This window comes from Silene latifolia, chromosome 1 (assembly GCF_048544455.1).
Source record: "Silene latifolia isolate original U9 population chromosome 1, ASM4854445v1, whole genome shotgun sequence".
NCBI classification, from domain to species: domain Eukaryota; kingdom Viridiplantae; phylum Streptophyta; class Magnoliopsida; order Caryophyllales; family Caryophyllaceae; genus Silene; species Silene latifolia.
Genome location: NC_133526.1, coordinates 189,675,776 through 189,691,224, shown reverse-complemented (window position 1 = coordinate 189,691,224; position 15,449 = coordinate 189,675,776). Strand labels below are relative to the sequence as shown.

At 34.3% G+C, this 15,449-nt stretch overlaps 1 protein-coding gene across 1 annotated transcript; it reads right to left on the bottom strand.

The window, feature by feature from the left end:
* Positions 1–10,930: 10,930 nt before the first annotated feature.
* On the bottom strand, positions 10,931–12,070 carry LOC141589822 (uncharacterized). The gene has a single exon (XM_074410448.1). It carries the CDS (start codon positions 12,068–12,070, stop codon positions 10,931–10,933), a length of 1,140 nt encoding a protein of 379 aa, XP_074266549.1.
* Between the last annotated feature and the right edge of the window lie 3,379 nt (positions 12,071–15,449).

Sequence of the window (15,449 nt, the reverse complement as noted above, 5' to 3'; positions counted from 1 at the left end):
ATATTGCAACCAATCTAAATCCGTCTTAGTAAGTACTCTGAAATCTCTTCCACGGAGCCTTGCCTTAACCTCCTCAATGACTTGATTAGCTACTCCTTCTGGCCTTAGCAGCACCCCCTCCATTCTGCTTTTGTTCCTCTGCTGCCATATGCTATACACCATCCCCCATAGGAGAGCAACCTGCACCCCCTTCTGCAACTTCGTGCCTGTTCTCTGGTTACACCAACCTAGCAGATCAGTGACAGGGAACATTATCTGCATCCTCTGGTTCATTTCCTGTATAACCTTCCTACTGTAAACACAGGCACACAACAGGTGATCAATGCTTTCAGCAATCTGTGCACACAGAAAACAGCTATCCTCAACCTCCAGACCATACATAATCAGTTTATCCTTAGTCCTCATAGCTCCATGTGCATACAGTCACCCCATAAATTGGTGTTTTGGAGTCACATGCTCATTCCAGACCCATTTATGCCAGGAAACCGTAGGTTTTCTTTCCCTTAGCCATTCATACCCCATAGCAGGAGTATACTCGGATTGTGCATTTCAGGTACCATCTATATATCCAGGTAGCATTTCCTCCTTTACTTTACATATTCTTCTCCAGACCCATCTAGAATTAGCAGTAGGCTTATAGTCCAGCCAAGCCTTCCCTTTTAAGTAGTTCTTCTTCACCCATTGCACCCATATTGAATTCTTCTCCTCCATGATCCAATGCACCAGTCTGCCTATCATAGCCTTATTCATAATTTCCTGATCTTTGTGTTGGGAAATGTGTCCTCAACAATAGTGCGATCACATGATTTAAATATCATTATTAAATCTCATTTTAAGAATACAATTGGGAAGTAATATTGTTACTGTCAACTGGTCAACATATATCGGTAATGATTGGCTGACTAGAGTTTGACATTACTCGTCGATGATGACGGTGGTGATCGATTGACCCCTAGGTCATACCTAAAGGGCAACACTCTTAATTGGTTATTTAATTAATCGTATAATGTTGCGAGTTAATTAAATTACTTGAAAATTGACGGACGATTTTGGAAGTAAAATTTACGTATCATATTGAAATGTGATTAAATAAGATACGGTCTGAGTAATTGAATTGTATCATTACTCGGATGAAATAATTGTTTAATGTAACAATTAAATTGAATGAATTGTTATAAATACAATCAGTTGTAATTTATAAATGGTAAAATATTTTGGCACAAGTAATTATAAAATTACTAAGTCGATTTTTGTATGTGACGTATTTTTGATAATACGTTGATTTTTAATATGTTAAAAATACATAACAAATTTATGTCACATATGACATGTGACATATTGACAATTGACAAAAATAATATGGAATCCATATTATAGATTGGGCCGAAAAATTGGAGGAGAATTAAGCTAAAATTGTGTTTACATTTTTAGTGGTGAACATAATGATTAAAAGCAAGTGTAGCCATGCAACCCTATAATACATTGTGAAGACAAATGAGGGCATGCATTGGCTCTCCTACCTCTCTCCTTGGGCCGGTTTTTAAGAGTGGAAAAACTAATTGTTTTTCCTCTTAATTTACCTACTATACAATAATGAAATGTCATTATTCATTCATTCTAATACACAATCTAAAAATAAGAGTTTTAGAGAGAATAAGAGTTCCAATTTCTTCCTCCCTTAAACCGAAAATATTCAAGTGTTTAATAATATTTTTGGTTCAATTTTCTTCTAGATTCATATTATACTAGTTCCTATAATATTAATCTTAATTAAGAGGAGCCTTGGGTATAAAGCTTAGGGAGAGATCTTATACTTAGATCTTGTTCATCCATAAGGAAAAGCTCAAGATCAAAAGAGAAAGGTGATCTCTTTTGTGCCCTTAAATCCGAAATCTACAATGTAAGGACTTGATTTCTCTTCTCTTATATTATTGTTTGCATGCATAAAATCCGTTTTAATTTTATGACAAATTAATTAAGACATATATGAGTATGTTAGTATGTATATGAATCTACATTTTCTTCAATCGGTATCATGAGCCACGGTTGTTTGCATGCAAATTGGTTAAAAGTTTTTCCAAGTTATAAGAATAACAAATAAAACTTGTAAAATTTGTGTTATTATGATATATCACGAAATTATTACATGCATGTTAATATTTCTGGTCCTAAAGTGTTTTAGGATATTTTGGTTAATTTTTCGGATTTTTATTGTTCATAATTTACAAGAATGGCATTTAAATGTGATTTTATGAGTAAAAATGTCATTTTTGGTCTAAAAATAGCTATACTTCGAATTTTCACTTGGTTTTTGGATATGTTGTCACATATATTATTTTGAGATAACCTGTAAATTTTCATAATTTTTGGACTTGTCATGCTCGAAAAATGAATTTTTCATTATTAAATTCGGATTTAAGTGAAAAATAGGTTAATATGAGTTAAATTTCGAATCTGGTCATAGAAAATTAATATGTTGTCACATGCAATTTTACAAGATGTGTGTAAAATAATTGGCTATAAATAAGTCATTTTGCATGATTTATGATTTTTTGAAGAAAAATGGCATAAATAGTGACATTATTAGTGAAAATTAATAAAAACATAATCTATGACTTAGGAAAAACGTCTAATGTTGCATTTTATTATCTTTTTCAGATCTAAAATTGAAAAGTTAATGAAAATATTTTTTCCATGTTTTTATGATTATTTTATTAAAATCGATAAACCGCAACATTGTTTTTCCGGAAAAATTTCGAAATTTTTAACCTAAGATTTTGAATATTATGAGTGTCATGGAAATTTTCCAGAATGTTCATGAGTTTAAATTTCAAATTTTGAATTTATTTGAAATTTTGTGGTTTATTTGAAGTTTAATAGCTTATTTTTGAAATTTTGGACCATTTATGAACAATTTTGTAAATAAAGGTTAATTATGGACAAATTATTAGTGAAGACTATATTTTGAGTCCTAAGAGGTTAGGGTAATTAACTTATGCATAAATATGAGTTTATGTATTTTTGTGATTATAAAATGTTGAAATCACGCAAATCCGTAAAAACCGAGTAATATACGATATTGGCTAATTAAAGGCGATTTAGCATAAAAATTGAGCATGTTCATACATATTATAATGCTGCATTTTCTTTATGATTGTCATAATTTTTAATTTATGTAATTTTGAATTATGTAATTTTACTTAGTATGGCCTTAGATTTTAATTGGTATTTCCCGAAATGTATGGGAATATCGATTCGGTTGTAATTTTATTGTGATCTCGTATCACCGTTTTGTAATTTAATAGATTTATTTTATTTTACTTACAAATGTATAATAGGAAATTATGTAATTTATTATGTAATTTAAATTCATTCCGGAGTTCCAAAAGACGGATTACTTCAAGAATGGCGATACATAAAGACGGTGTTACCTCGAGATGCGTGCCACAACCGAAGTTCAAGGGACCAATGGAGTTGGTTTCCGAATATGTAATAGATTAATAGTTTTTCTATTTTAGGAAAGGCCATACTAGGATTTATTTACTTTTATGCTTGCATTTTATTTTATGTCACATGCATCGCTAAATCGCCATAACTAAACATGCATTGTCTTTTTATCGAGTTTATCGACCGTGTCAATTATAATTATCGTAGTTCACCGCTTTAGTTCACTTAAAACGTGATAGATAATAAATTGACATGACCTCTCGCTAAAATAAACAATTGAGACATAGCCTTACCAAAGAGTAGAAACCATGAAAACCTATTTCGTGAGGGAGTGCACTCGGCCACACCGGGGTACAAACCTTGTTACGTAGGGGAAGTGGGTGATAAATGTCTATCCACCGAATTCATGTTGATGAGGGTTTCATCGGCCACACCGTGCCCAAGTTAATGTGGGTTTGGATCATGGACACATTTATTCGAAATTTGGATTGAACTCAACAAAAGTTTTTCGATAAGGGTTTTATCGGCCACACCGTCCCCTTGTTGAATGTGTTTTGGGCTAAAGATAAATGTTAATGTAATATTATCGACCAAGAGTTCTAAAAGTAGAATCGATTAAAGAGTTAATCCACCGAGTTATATTGATAAGGGTTTCATCGGCCACACCGTGCCTAAGTCGATATGAATTTGGGTCTTGGAATCATTTATCATAGTTGGGTAGAGGTCACTATGTAAATGCTTTACTTGTTATTTACAAGTATTAATAAAACGATAAATGTTAAGTTTTCCATTATTCCGTTATCATATTGTTCTATTTCTTTACCACAACTCATATACGATATAATTTCGATTTTAATTCAAATCTCCATACCAACATCGTAACTAAAGACAAATATGAATTTGCTTCTAAAACCTCATATGAACCATTGCTAAGGATCTCTTGTAAAGAGTATAGATTAAAGTTATTCATTATCAAACAGGTTTTTGATTCTTGACTAACACATCTACTTACAATGGATTGTTTTTCATATACTTAAATGAATTAAGTACCTTGAAGCGATAAATTGTTTTGGTGATTAGATTTTCAGAATTCGTAATTGACTAAAATAACGCAACCACTTCAATGAAAGTTTTAAGACTAAAACGAACAAATGAAGAGTGAATCTTCATGAATTCAATTTTGCTTCTCAAAGCAAAGACTCATTGAATTAAGTGGGAGCATTCTCTTAAACTGTTAAGATGAGGACGAGGTTCAAGAAGTAAATGGAATTGATACAAGGTAATGTTAAAGGTAAAGTTGTTGAGAATGACGATACTAAACCTATCAATCCCGACCAATAAAGTTTCCATTGTCTTAAATGTTGGACACAAGAAAGGAAACTACCCCAAATTATTGAAGAATTATCAAGTTAGTTGTGGGACATCTAATGGGACCTTCTTCTTTAAATGTTTATATGATTGACATAAATTTTGCTAGTACCATTTCGTCAATATTAGAAACCGGTGGTGGTTTACATCGTTGTACTTGATACATAGAATGATTAGAATATGACGACTAGCATCAATGATGTCGAGAGATAGAGTCATTGTGTACTCAATCTAGTTTTCGGGTTTGGAGTTGTACTTAATTGTGACTATTAAGTACATAAACTCTAAATAAGAATACATACTTGTTAAGATACAAAAGAGGTTTCACTTTTGTGACCCTTTACACCACGATTTGATATATGGCTAGCCCATTATCAAGGTGATAATATTCTAAACCAAACTAGAACGATATATCATGAAGATGATGCAAGACTCAAATTGGTAACCCAAGATTAAACCTTAAATTTTGGAATGATAAACGCAAGGAGTTATCGAGTACTCTTGAAACCATTAGATTGTTAATGGTATATGCGTATCTTGTATTCAAAGCAAGATGCCTCGTGCTTTTTGGTTGAAAAGGAGATCGAGGTTGTATATCATCGATCCAAGATAGGTTGATCATTTTCTTTTACCAACGATATAAGTTGACGCTAATATGTTCACTTAATAAGGTAAAAGGAGAAATCTTTGAAGAATTTCAAAGAGTTCAAGGAATCACGATTTAGTCGTGATGGGACTATCAAAGTGAAGACTTTGATATAAGCCAAAGGAAATATGATATAGTATCACAAGTTAATCTCTCTTAACACGCATTATGGAATAATGTGTGATTGGATAAGAAATCAAACGCTATTTGATATGGTTTGGATTTCAATCAAGTTACTTTGAGTTACTTGATCCTTTTGGGGATTTTTATCATTTTTGTCTAAATTTTTTTTTCCACTAAATCGAATCATATGAGATATGAAATGGTAAGGGTACCATGTTTGTAAGTTTTCACAAGAAACAAATACTCAATTTTTCCCTTTCAATTATCACGAGTACGACGGGTTTGTGGCTCGTGAAGCTGTCTTTCTAAAATATAAGTTTATTTTTGAAGACAGAGTGGGAGAAATTATTCAAGAGCCACAAAGAATGTTATGTAGCAAGAAACTGGTCTTTCTTGGCCACATGAGACGTTTTGTGTAAGACGTTGTTTCTTCAAAACCTAGGAGGTTAAATTCGTCACTTGTTAAAAATGATGAATTCATGCTACTTTTAAGAAAGTAAAGAGCTTATAACATACAAAAGAAATTGTTTGATTCAAGTTGATTACTTCTAGAAAGTAATGAACATATGACTTACATAAGAGTGTTTAAGTCACAACTCAATATAAGGCTTAGAGCCATGGAAATCCGAAATAAAAGGGCTTGATTAGTTGCAAAGGGTTTTGCACTAATAAAGAGAGATTTCAAGGTTTGATTGGTTGCAAAGGGTTTTTGTGCCAATTGAAATGCTTAAGCCTATTTGGATCTTCTTAGGGATTGTGTTTCATTATTATGAAATACATAGCGAGTGAATCTAAAACCCACTTCTTCAATTAGAAGGAATGTATTCAATACATATCTTGAGTTTTGAAGATTCTTGCAATCCTAAGATAATGTGAAACTTAAGAGAGGGTCTTAAGTAGGACATCAATGAGTTGGAATCAACATTTTGGATCATGTGATAAAACATTTCTCGATAAGTCAAGAAGTTGTGTTTATACATGGAGTTTAGTGGGAGTTACGGAAATTTTAATTAGTCCGATATGTGGATGACATATTGATCATTGAGAATGATTTAAGACTTTTGGAGTATTATAATACATCTTGAATATCCGGATTTATGAAGATAAATCCACATGATATTAGCGTCAGTAAGAAGTCTTATGTTGATAAGATTCATGACTAGTTCAATTAAATTGAACGTACTTGATTGATTCCATTTGCTTCCACTGCCGGATCAATTAAATGATTAATGATGTATAACACTTCATATACTTTGAGTATGATGAATTGTTTTCAAAATCGAATTTAAGTAATCTTTACCTAGTATGTAAAGATTACCCTTAAGTGCTTGCAGAAGCATTAAGGAAGTAAAGCAAGTGTTTATGATGCAATATTGTGTAAGGGTGTTACATAAGTGACAATTGACAATTGAGATTGCGCATGGTTTCCGACAAAACCATAATCAAAACACATTAGGATGGTTAAGATACCATTGTGGAAATGTTAATAAAGAAGTAGATTTTCTAGAATCGTTCTAGGCAATAAAGAACAATGAGAGATATTTATAACGGAAATTGAGTACACTTGCAATCATGAGATGTGCAAGAGGATGAGTCCCGCACACTGTGAAAACAGTGGGAGCTACTCTTAGGCTAAGAGGGCCTATGTCTTGATTGGATCTTGACACGTACTCAGAAAGTTTTGTGATACAAATGTATACATTACAAAGGAAAACGAGTATGTAGTAAGGTTGAGTAAGGTACAAGAAATTGATAAAACCTACTAACCAAAGCCTTCTCAAAGGCTAAACATAATGAGTCATGTCATTTCAATTGAATTGAAATGAACAACTACGTACAAGATCAAATTAGATTATAGAACATGAAATAGTAATCGAGCATTGACTATTCATGTGTGATAATCACATTTGTCGTTCGAGTTTTATTTTAAAACTCTTTCATTATACTTTGTTACATCCAAACGGGTTGTGGAGACAATTGAACCCCGTTAAAGTGAACACGGATTAGCATTGTATTCGCCCATAGTCACTTGTATGAGGTGACGTCTCGAAGTGATCGACTAGAGTGTGATGCGATTGATGGCAAGTTCAAGTGCCATAGAGTCATGTGAGATGACTAGTCGATCACATAGGCAGACTGTTAGGAACATTTTGTCGGGCCTTATGACCGCTTATAGAGTTCTGGCAATTTATATAGCCTGGTCATGGCGAGAGCTGCTATAGTATTCAAATGAGTCGATTCTTTTGACTAAAGACTATTCACCTAAGATGGCTCGTTTTCGATTAACTTTGATTTGTGTTACTACGACCTTCGTAAATGGGGTCAAATGGGCATATTTTGGGTTATGATGGTTGTGGCTAGTCGAAGGGAATGAGTGCGATAGGAATTGTCCATCCCCTTATCAGGGTTAAAACAATATCTCAGGGCCACTCGAGGAGTAATGAACTGGAAATGCGTGGCCACGCTCGGAAGGTATCCGAGTGGATAAATCCGGTCAATCGATTATTCTCCGGATCGAGGAAACCACTCTCGATATGATCACTTGCAAGTACGACCGAAAGACACCTTGCATTGAGTGGGAGATAGTAATAGGACAAGAGAATTGGTGACGCACACTTGTCGAGGACAAGTGGGAGATTGTTGGGAAATGTGTCCTCAACAATAGTGCGATCACATGATTTAAATATCATTATTAAATCTCATTTTAAGAATACAATTGGGAAGTAATATTGTTACTGTCAACTGGTCAACATATATCGGTAATGATTGGTGACTAGAGTTTGACATTACTTTATGTGTGTGACGGTGGTGATCGATTGACCCCTAGGTCATACCTAAAGGGCAACACTCTTAATTGGTTATTTAATTAATCGTATAATGTTGCGAGTTAATTAAATTACTTGAAAATTGACGGACGATTTTGGAAGTAAAATTTACGTATCATATTGAAATGTGATTAAATAAGATACGGTCTGAGTAATTGAATTGTATCATTACTCGGATGAAATAATTGTTTAATGTAACAATTAAATTGAATGAATTGTTATAAATACAATCAGTTGTAATTTATAAATGGTAAAATATTTTGGCACAAGTAATTATAAAATTACTAAGTCGATTTTTGTATGTGACGTATTTTTGATAATACGTTGATTTTTAATATGTTAAAAATACATAACAAATTTATGTCACATATGACATGTGACATATTGACAATTGACAAAAATAATATGGAATCCATATTATAGATTGGGCCGAAAAATTGGAGGAGAATTAAGCTAAAATTGTGTTTACATTTTTAGTGGTGAACATAATGATTAAAAGCAAGTGTAGCCATGCAACCCTATAATACATTGTGAAGACAAATGAGGGCATGCATTGGCTCTCCTACCTCTCTCCTTGGGCCGGTTTTTAAGAGTGGAAAAACTAATTGTTTTTCCTCTTAATTTACCTACTATACAATAATGAAATGTCATTATTCATTCATTCTAATACACAATCTAAAAATAAGAGTTTTAGAGAGAATAAGAGTTCCAATTTCTTCCTCCCTTAAACCGAAAATATTCAAGTGTTTAATAATATTTTTGGTTCAATTTTCTTCTAGATTCATATTATACTAGTTCCTATAATATTAATCTTAATTAAGAGGAGCCTTGGGTATAAAGCTTAGGGAGAGATCTTATACTTAGATCTTGTTCATCCATAAGGAAAAGCTCAAGATCAAAAGAGAAAGGTGATCTCTTTTGTGCCCTTAAATCCGAAATCTACAATGTAAGGACTTGATTTCTCTTCTCTTATATTATTGTTTGCATGCATAAAATCCGTTTTAATTTTATGACAAATTAATTAAGACATATATGAGTATGTTAGTATGTATATGAATCTACATTTTCTTCACTTTGAGCCCTAGACCTCCCTCTTCTTTTGAACAGCTCAAATTATCCCAAGCTACCAGTGGGACTCTCCTGTATTCAGCACTATTATCCCACAAAAAATTTCTGCAGGTAGCTTCTATTTTACTAATGATCTCTTTTGGAATAACAAACATTGAAGCCCAATATGAGTGCAGTGTAGAGAGCACAGCCTTTACCAACACCAGTCTCCCAGCATAGGAGAACTTTTTGGCCCCATAATTGTGAATTCTACTGCAGATCTTCTCAACCAGGCACTCACAGTCAGCTTTCTTCAGTCTTGTGGTCTGGATAGGCATCCCAAGGTATTTGAATGGCAGCACTCCCTCCACAAAGCCAGACACCTTTAAGATATCCTGTTTAATGTGCTCTGGAACTCCTTGGAAGTAGGCATTCGATTTAGTAGCACTCACCTGTAGTCCAGATGCTTTGGAAAAGGTAGAGAAAGCTCTTAGCAAGAGCATCATAGAGCAGGCATCCCCTCTACTGAATAATAGTACATCATCAGCAAACATGAGGTTTGCTAGTCTGACCTCTTTACAGAGGGGATGGTAATTGAACTCAAACTTAGCAGCTGCATATTTCAAAGTCCTAGTTAGGTACTCCATACATAGTGTAAAAATAAGAGGGGAAAGAGGATCTCCCTGTCTGAGTCCCCTCTTGCCTTGAAAATACCCAAACATATCTCCATTCAGGGATAATGAAAAACTTGCAGTAGTGATACATTGCAATATCATTTCTTTAAAGTCAGCAGAGAATTCAAGAGCATCTAGCAATTGTTCAACAAATGTCCATTTCACCGTGTCATAAGCTTTTTGCAAGTCTATCTTGAACATACACCTAGGAGTAGCATTTGGCCTTTCATACAATTTGATCAGGTCTTGACAGATAAGGATATTCTCCTTGATACTCCTATTTTGCACAAATGTCCCTTGGTTTTGATCAATGATACTAGGCAAAACATCAGCCAGTCTAGCACAAAGCAGCTTAGAGATTATTTTGTATATGACATTGCAGCATGCTATTGGACGAAATTGCAACACATTTTGTGGTCTCTCACATTTAGGGACAAGAGTTAAGGTAGTAGAATTGATTTGCCTGAGCAACTTCTTATGGGTAAAGAAATCCTGGACTGCAGTAATCACATCCCCACCTATTACACCCCAAGCATCCTTAAAGAACTTGCTTGTGTAGCCATCAGGTCCAGGGGACTTGATGTCAAGAATGCCAAACACAATATCCCTTATCTCCTTACCAGTGACTGGCCTGGTCAACAGTGTATAATGTTCAACATTACATCTGGGTCCTTGGTCAATAATCTTCCTGTGTACTTTTTTTGTCTCCTGCTTAGCTCCTAGTAGAGCTTGGTAGTATTCCAGGAAAGCATTATGCACCAGTTCTGGGGTATCACATGAGTTACCATTCCTATCCTCAATCAGCATAACTCTATTTCCATTCCTTCTTTTTTGAGCACTCCATGAAAATAAGAGCTATTAGTATCCCCCTGCTGCAGCCACTGAATCTTTGCTTTTTGAGCCATAAAACTGTCCCTTGCCTCAGACAGTTCCCTTAAGCTTTTAGTAGCCTCAGCCTCCTCAGATATAAGGGCCATATTTGAAGGGTCTTTCCCTATCAATTCCTGCAAATCAGCTACTCTTTTCTGCACCAAAGAGGTAGATTGCTCAATATCACTATACTTCTCCTTATTCAAGGCTTTCAGAGAAGGCTTCAGGAGCTTCAAATTTTTTGCCAGCCTGAACATTGGGGTTCCAGGAATACCTTGACTCCAACATCTCTTAATAATGGGCAAAAAATCCTTGGCAGTTCCCCACATATTATAATACTTGAAACTTCTAATTTGCTGGACCTGAGTAGAGCTATGAATCAAGCAGGGAGTGTGATCAAACATACCCTCAGGGAGGAAATTCGCATATAATTCTGGAAAATTATCACTCCAAGCTTTATTGATCATAAACCTATCAAGCCTACTGTAAATCCTATCAACAGGCTGTTGCTTATTATTCCAGGTGAACAAAGAGCCTGTAGCAGGAATGTCCACTACTTCACAATCTACAACACATGCTCTAAATGGTTCAATCTCTGCATTAGGAGTATTACCTCCTACTCTCTCAGAAGCTGACAACACACAATTGAAGTCACCTCCCATAGCCCAAGGGCCATCCACTTGACCAGCAAACCTCCTTAGATGATCCCATAGAGGGGTCCTATCTTGAATACCATTAAATGCATAGATCATGGTTAAGAAGAAAACACTCCTACTCACCAATGTTTCAACCTTCATATGGATGAATTGAGCATTGTATTCAACAAACTGAATTCTGAATATCTTAGGGTCCCAAAGAATCCAGATTCTCCCATTATTGTGGTACCCATTATTTGTAGAAATGCACCAATTATTAAAAACATTTACAGTTCTAATGAAAGACTTGCTTTTTATTTTTGCTTCTAACAAACCAAATAAACCTACTCCCTTATTTTGCAAGAAAAAATTAATGAACTTTTGCTTATTTACCCTATTCATTCCTCTCACATTCCAAAAGCCTATTCTATCCATTAAGTATATGAGGAGAATGAATAAACACTTGTACACTATTTTTTTGTTGTTTATGCTTTCTTTTTATGAGGATGCTCTTTTTTCATTGTTACAAAACTTTGATTCCTCAAGCCCTGTTGACGGTTCGGGTAAAAGGCTGTTGCAATTTTGGAATATTTTTTTACAGTCCTACAAAGGAAGATGTTGACTCAACTCTGACCTTGTGTTTGTGCCTATTCTATTCAATGATCACTACTCTTGTTTTTGCATAAACTTTATCAATGAAACTATTGATTTTTTTTACAACACGTCTAATGAGGGCAAAAATTTATCCGACTACAGAAGACTGGCAAAGATTGTGGCAAACCATATGCATGTGTTTTTGGAGTCTAATAATGTTCTGAAGGCTAAAGATTGTCGCAATTTTGAAGTCGTGGATGTGCCATTTACATGGAAAAAGAAGGAACCACTAGATACCGCGTCTGGCTGTTTCTTGTTGTATACAATGGCTGAATATGGTGGCAGCATATTTGAGTCCAATCTTCACAGCAAGGTAGCTCGTCGAACCTATTACGTAGATATATCGGCTTCTTTGATTTTGGCTGATATCAATGCCTATACGCAGTTAGTCTTTGATAAGGTGGAGTCTTGTGAGAATCAGACGCCTAAGACCTTGGTATTGGCGTCAGCTAAGAACAAGTTGAAACCCAAATCTTCTGGTACAAGTGAAGATGCAGGCGCCATAGTGAATGTTGTACCGTTAACTGTTGTGTATCCAGTAGAGTCAGATTAAGTATTTGATCTGTATTCTGGCAACTCGTACTGAAGTAGTATTATCATTTTTCTTAAGTTAATTTTCAGCTGTACTTTTGTGAAGCTGGTGTTGTGTTTTACTAGTGTAAACTGTTTGTTAAACCATTACTGTGCTGTTATGGCACTATTATTCTATATAAGTAGTAGTTTATACTGTTGTTATTCTACTTTTAATTCAGCTTTCATGTTAGTTTTATTTTGTTAACACTATCCATTTTTATTCAACTCTAAATGCAGTAGTCTAGACTGCTTTTACTGCACTGTTATTCCACCATTATTCTGCTGCTAGTGCAGTATTATTCTGCATAAGGACTAGTTTATTCTGCTGTTATTCCACTGTTAGTCCAACATTATTCCACTGTTAGTCCAGCATTATTTTGTTAAAACTATTCATTTTTATTCAAGCGTAAATTTAGTCAAGTGTAAATGCAGTCGTTTAGACAACTTTTAGTCCACTGTTATTCTACTATTACTCTGATGTTATTGCAGTATTATTCCGCATAATGAGCAGTTATTCTGTTGTTATTGTACTATTAGTCTACACTTATTCCACTTTTATTCTACTTTAATTAAGCTTTCCTATTACTTTTTCTTTGTACATACACTATTCATTTCTATTCAACTGTAAATGGCGGTTTTTTCTCAACTGTAATTCTATAGTTATTCCACCGTTATCTCCTGTTATTGCACTATTATTCCGCATAATAAGTAGTTTATTCTGCTGTTATTCTCCTATTAGTCTACTGTTATTCCAGTGTTATTCTAATTTAATTCAGTTTTCATATTAGTTTTACTTTGTGCAAACACTATCCATTTTCTATTCAACTGTTATTCCACCATTATTCTACTATTATTGCACTATTATTCTGATAAGGACTCCTGTTATTCAAATGTTATTCTGTAAATAGTAGTTAAACATTACACATAAACAATAATTTGGAGCATAGTAGTTACACAATAAACATCAACGTTCTAAGATATTAAAAACATTATTTTGAAGCAACAAATATTTTAAACAAATATTTTAAAGCAGGACCCCTGGACCATCATGGATAGATTTTTATATCTTTATTCTGTTCTCTGACGCTTGCGCAGGTCCTTGCACAGTGCTCTCAACTTCCAGTGACTCATCCTTATAAGGGTTTTTGTATCCATCCATAAGTTCCATGGCTTTCAGAACTGGTGTCCAATTGTCAGAGATTGAAGGATAGACTTCAGCGTAAGACTTCTGCAAAGCATTCACACCAGCGATGAATTGATTGTCCATGTCGGCTTCTGTGTAGTTCCTTTTTTTCTTTTCTTTCAACTGTCTACGCATACGTTCATTGTGAAGTTCAGCAACCTTCAATTGTGCTCTAACGTTTTCGATCTTTGTTATTAAGGCCTCTTCACGGTTTTCTGTTGCCTCTACATTTGTTCGTGTATCGATCAACTCTATTGAAAGTGACTCTATTTTCTGTTTCGCTTCATCAATTTCCTCTCTTGTTGGAGACCTTCGGTTATCGTCAGTTACGTCACTCATTCCGCACCATGGGAAGTATGAACCTCTTTGCATTATAAAAAGATGTTCAAAATATTTCAACCACAAAGCAGAAGAAAGATAATTACCTTTCTGCAGTATCCAGTATAGTGTAACCAAAGAAAAATAAAAAATAAAAAGATAAGAAATTACCTTTTGCAAAGGAGATAAAGAGGTTTTTTGGAATGAACTTTTCAGTCTGTGTTTTTTTTCCTAATAGAAGTATTTATAGGTGGTTGTGAGATACACACGGTTTTTTTTTTTTTCTAATTAGATTAGATTAGTTAACTGTTGTGAAAACTGAAAGGTTTAACTGCCTTTAATAAATAATATTAATCTGTTATTCAACTATTATTGTAGTGTTAAATGCGGTTTTATTTATGGTTAGTTTGTGGAAGACAGTCAGATAAGATTAAAAAAAAAATAAACTAGTAATAATTCTCATATAATGTAGGTCTCACTTTATTATCTAGTAAAATTTTAGGATAAAATGTAATTCAAACACTGACAAATAGTAAAAGTCTTTAACGTTTAGGCGAGGTCTTCATCATAGCCCTTGTCTTTTGCGTCTCTTATGTCTTTCTCAGCTCATGCATCTGATTCATATTCCTGCAATTTTTACTTTACTATTTGTCATTGTGGTAACGTAAAATTAGAGCAAAATAACAACACATTAATAGCAGAATAACAACAGAATAACAGAGTAACACCAGAATAATAGGGGATTAACAACATAATAACAGGATAACATTAGAATAATAAGAGAATAATAGTTCAGATTGATACCTCTTCAGTTTCTGATTCTTCTTCATCATCGTCATCAGAAGGGGGACTTTCAGCAAAAGGAGGATTATAAGTTCTTCTGTTGTGGTTTACCCACTTCTTGCAGTTACCGTATCTTTGCTTCCTCTTTTCTGGCTTGCTCTTGGCCTTTTCTTTCGACGACCTCAATCTTTTGCCACTTCCCTTATTCTTGGACTTGTCCGCGGTCAAAGGTCAATATCATTTGAAGCTGTGATGCCAAGAAGATCCTCGATTTCCTGGCTTTTAGTTTTTGGTTCAATTGGT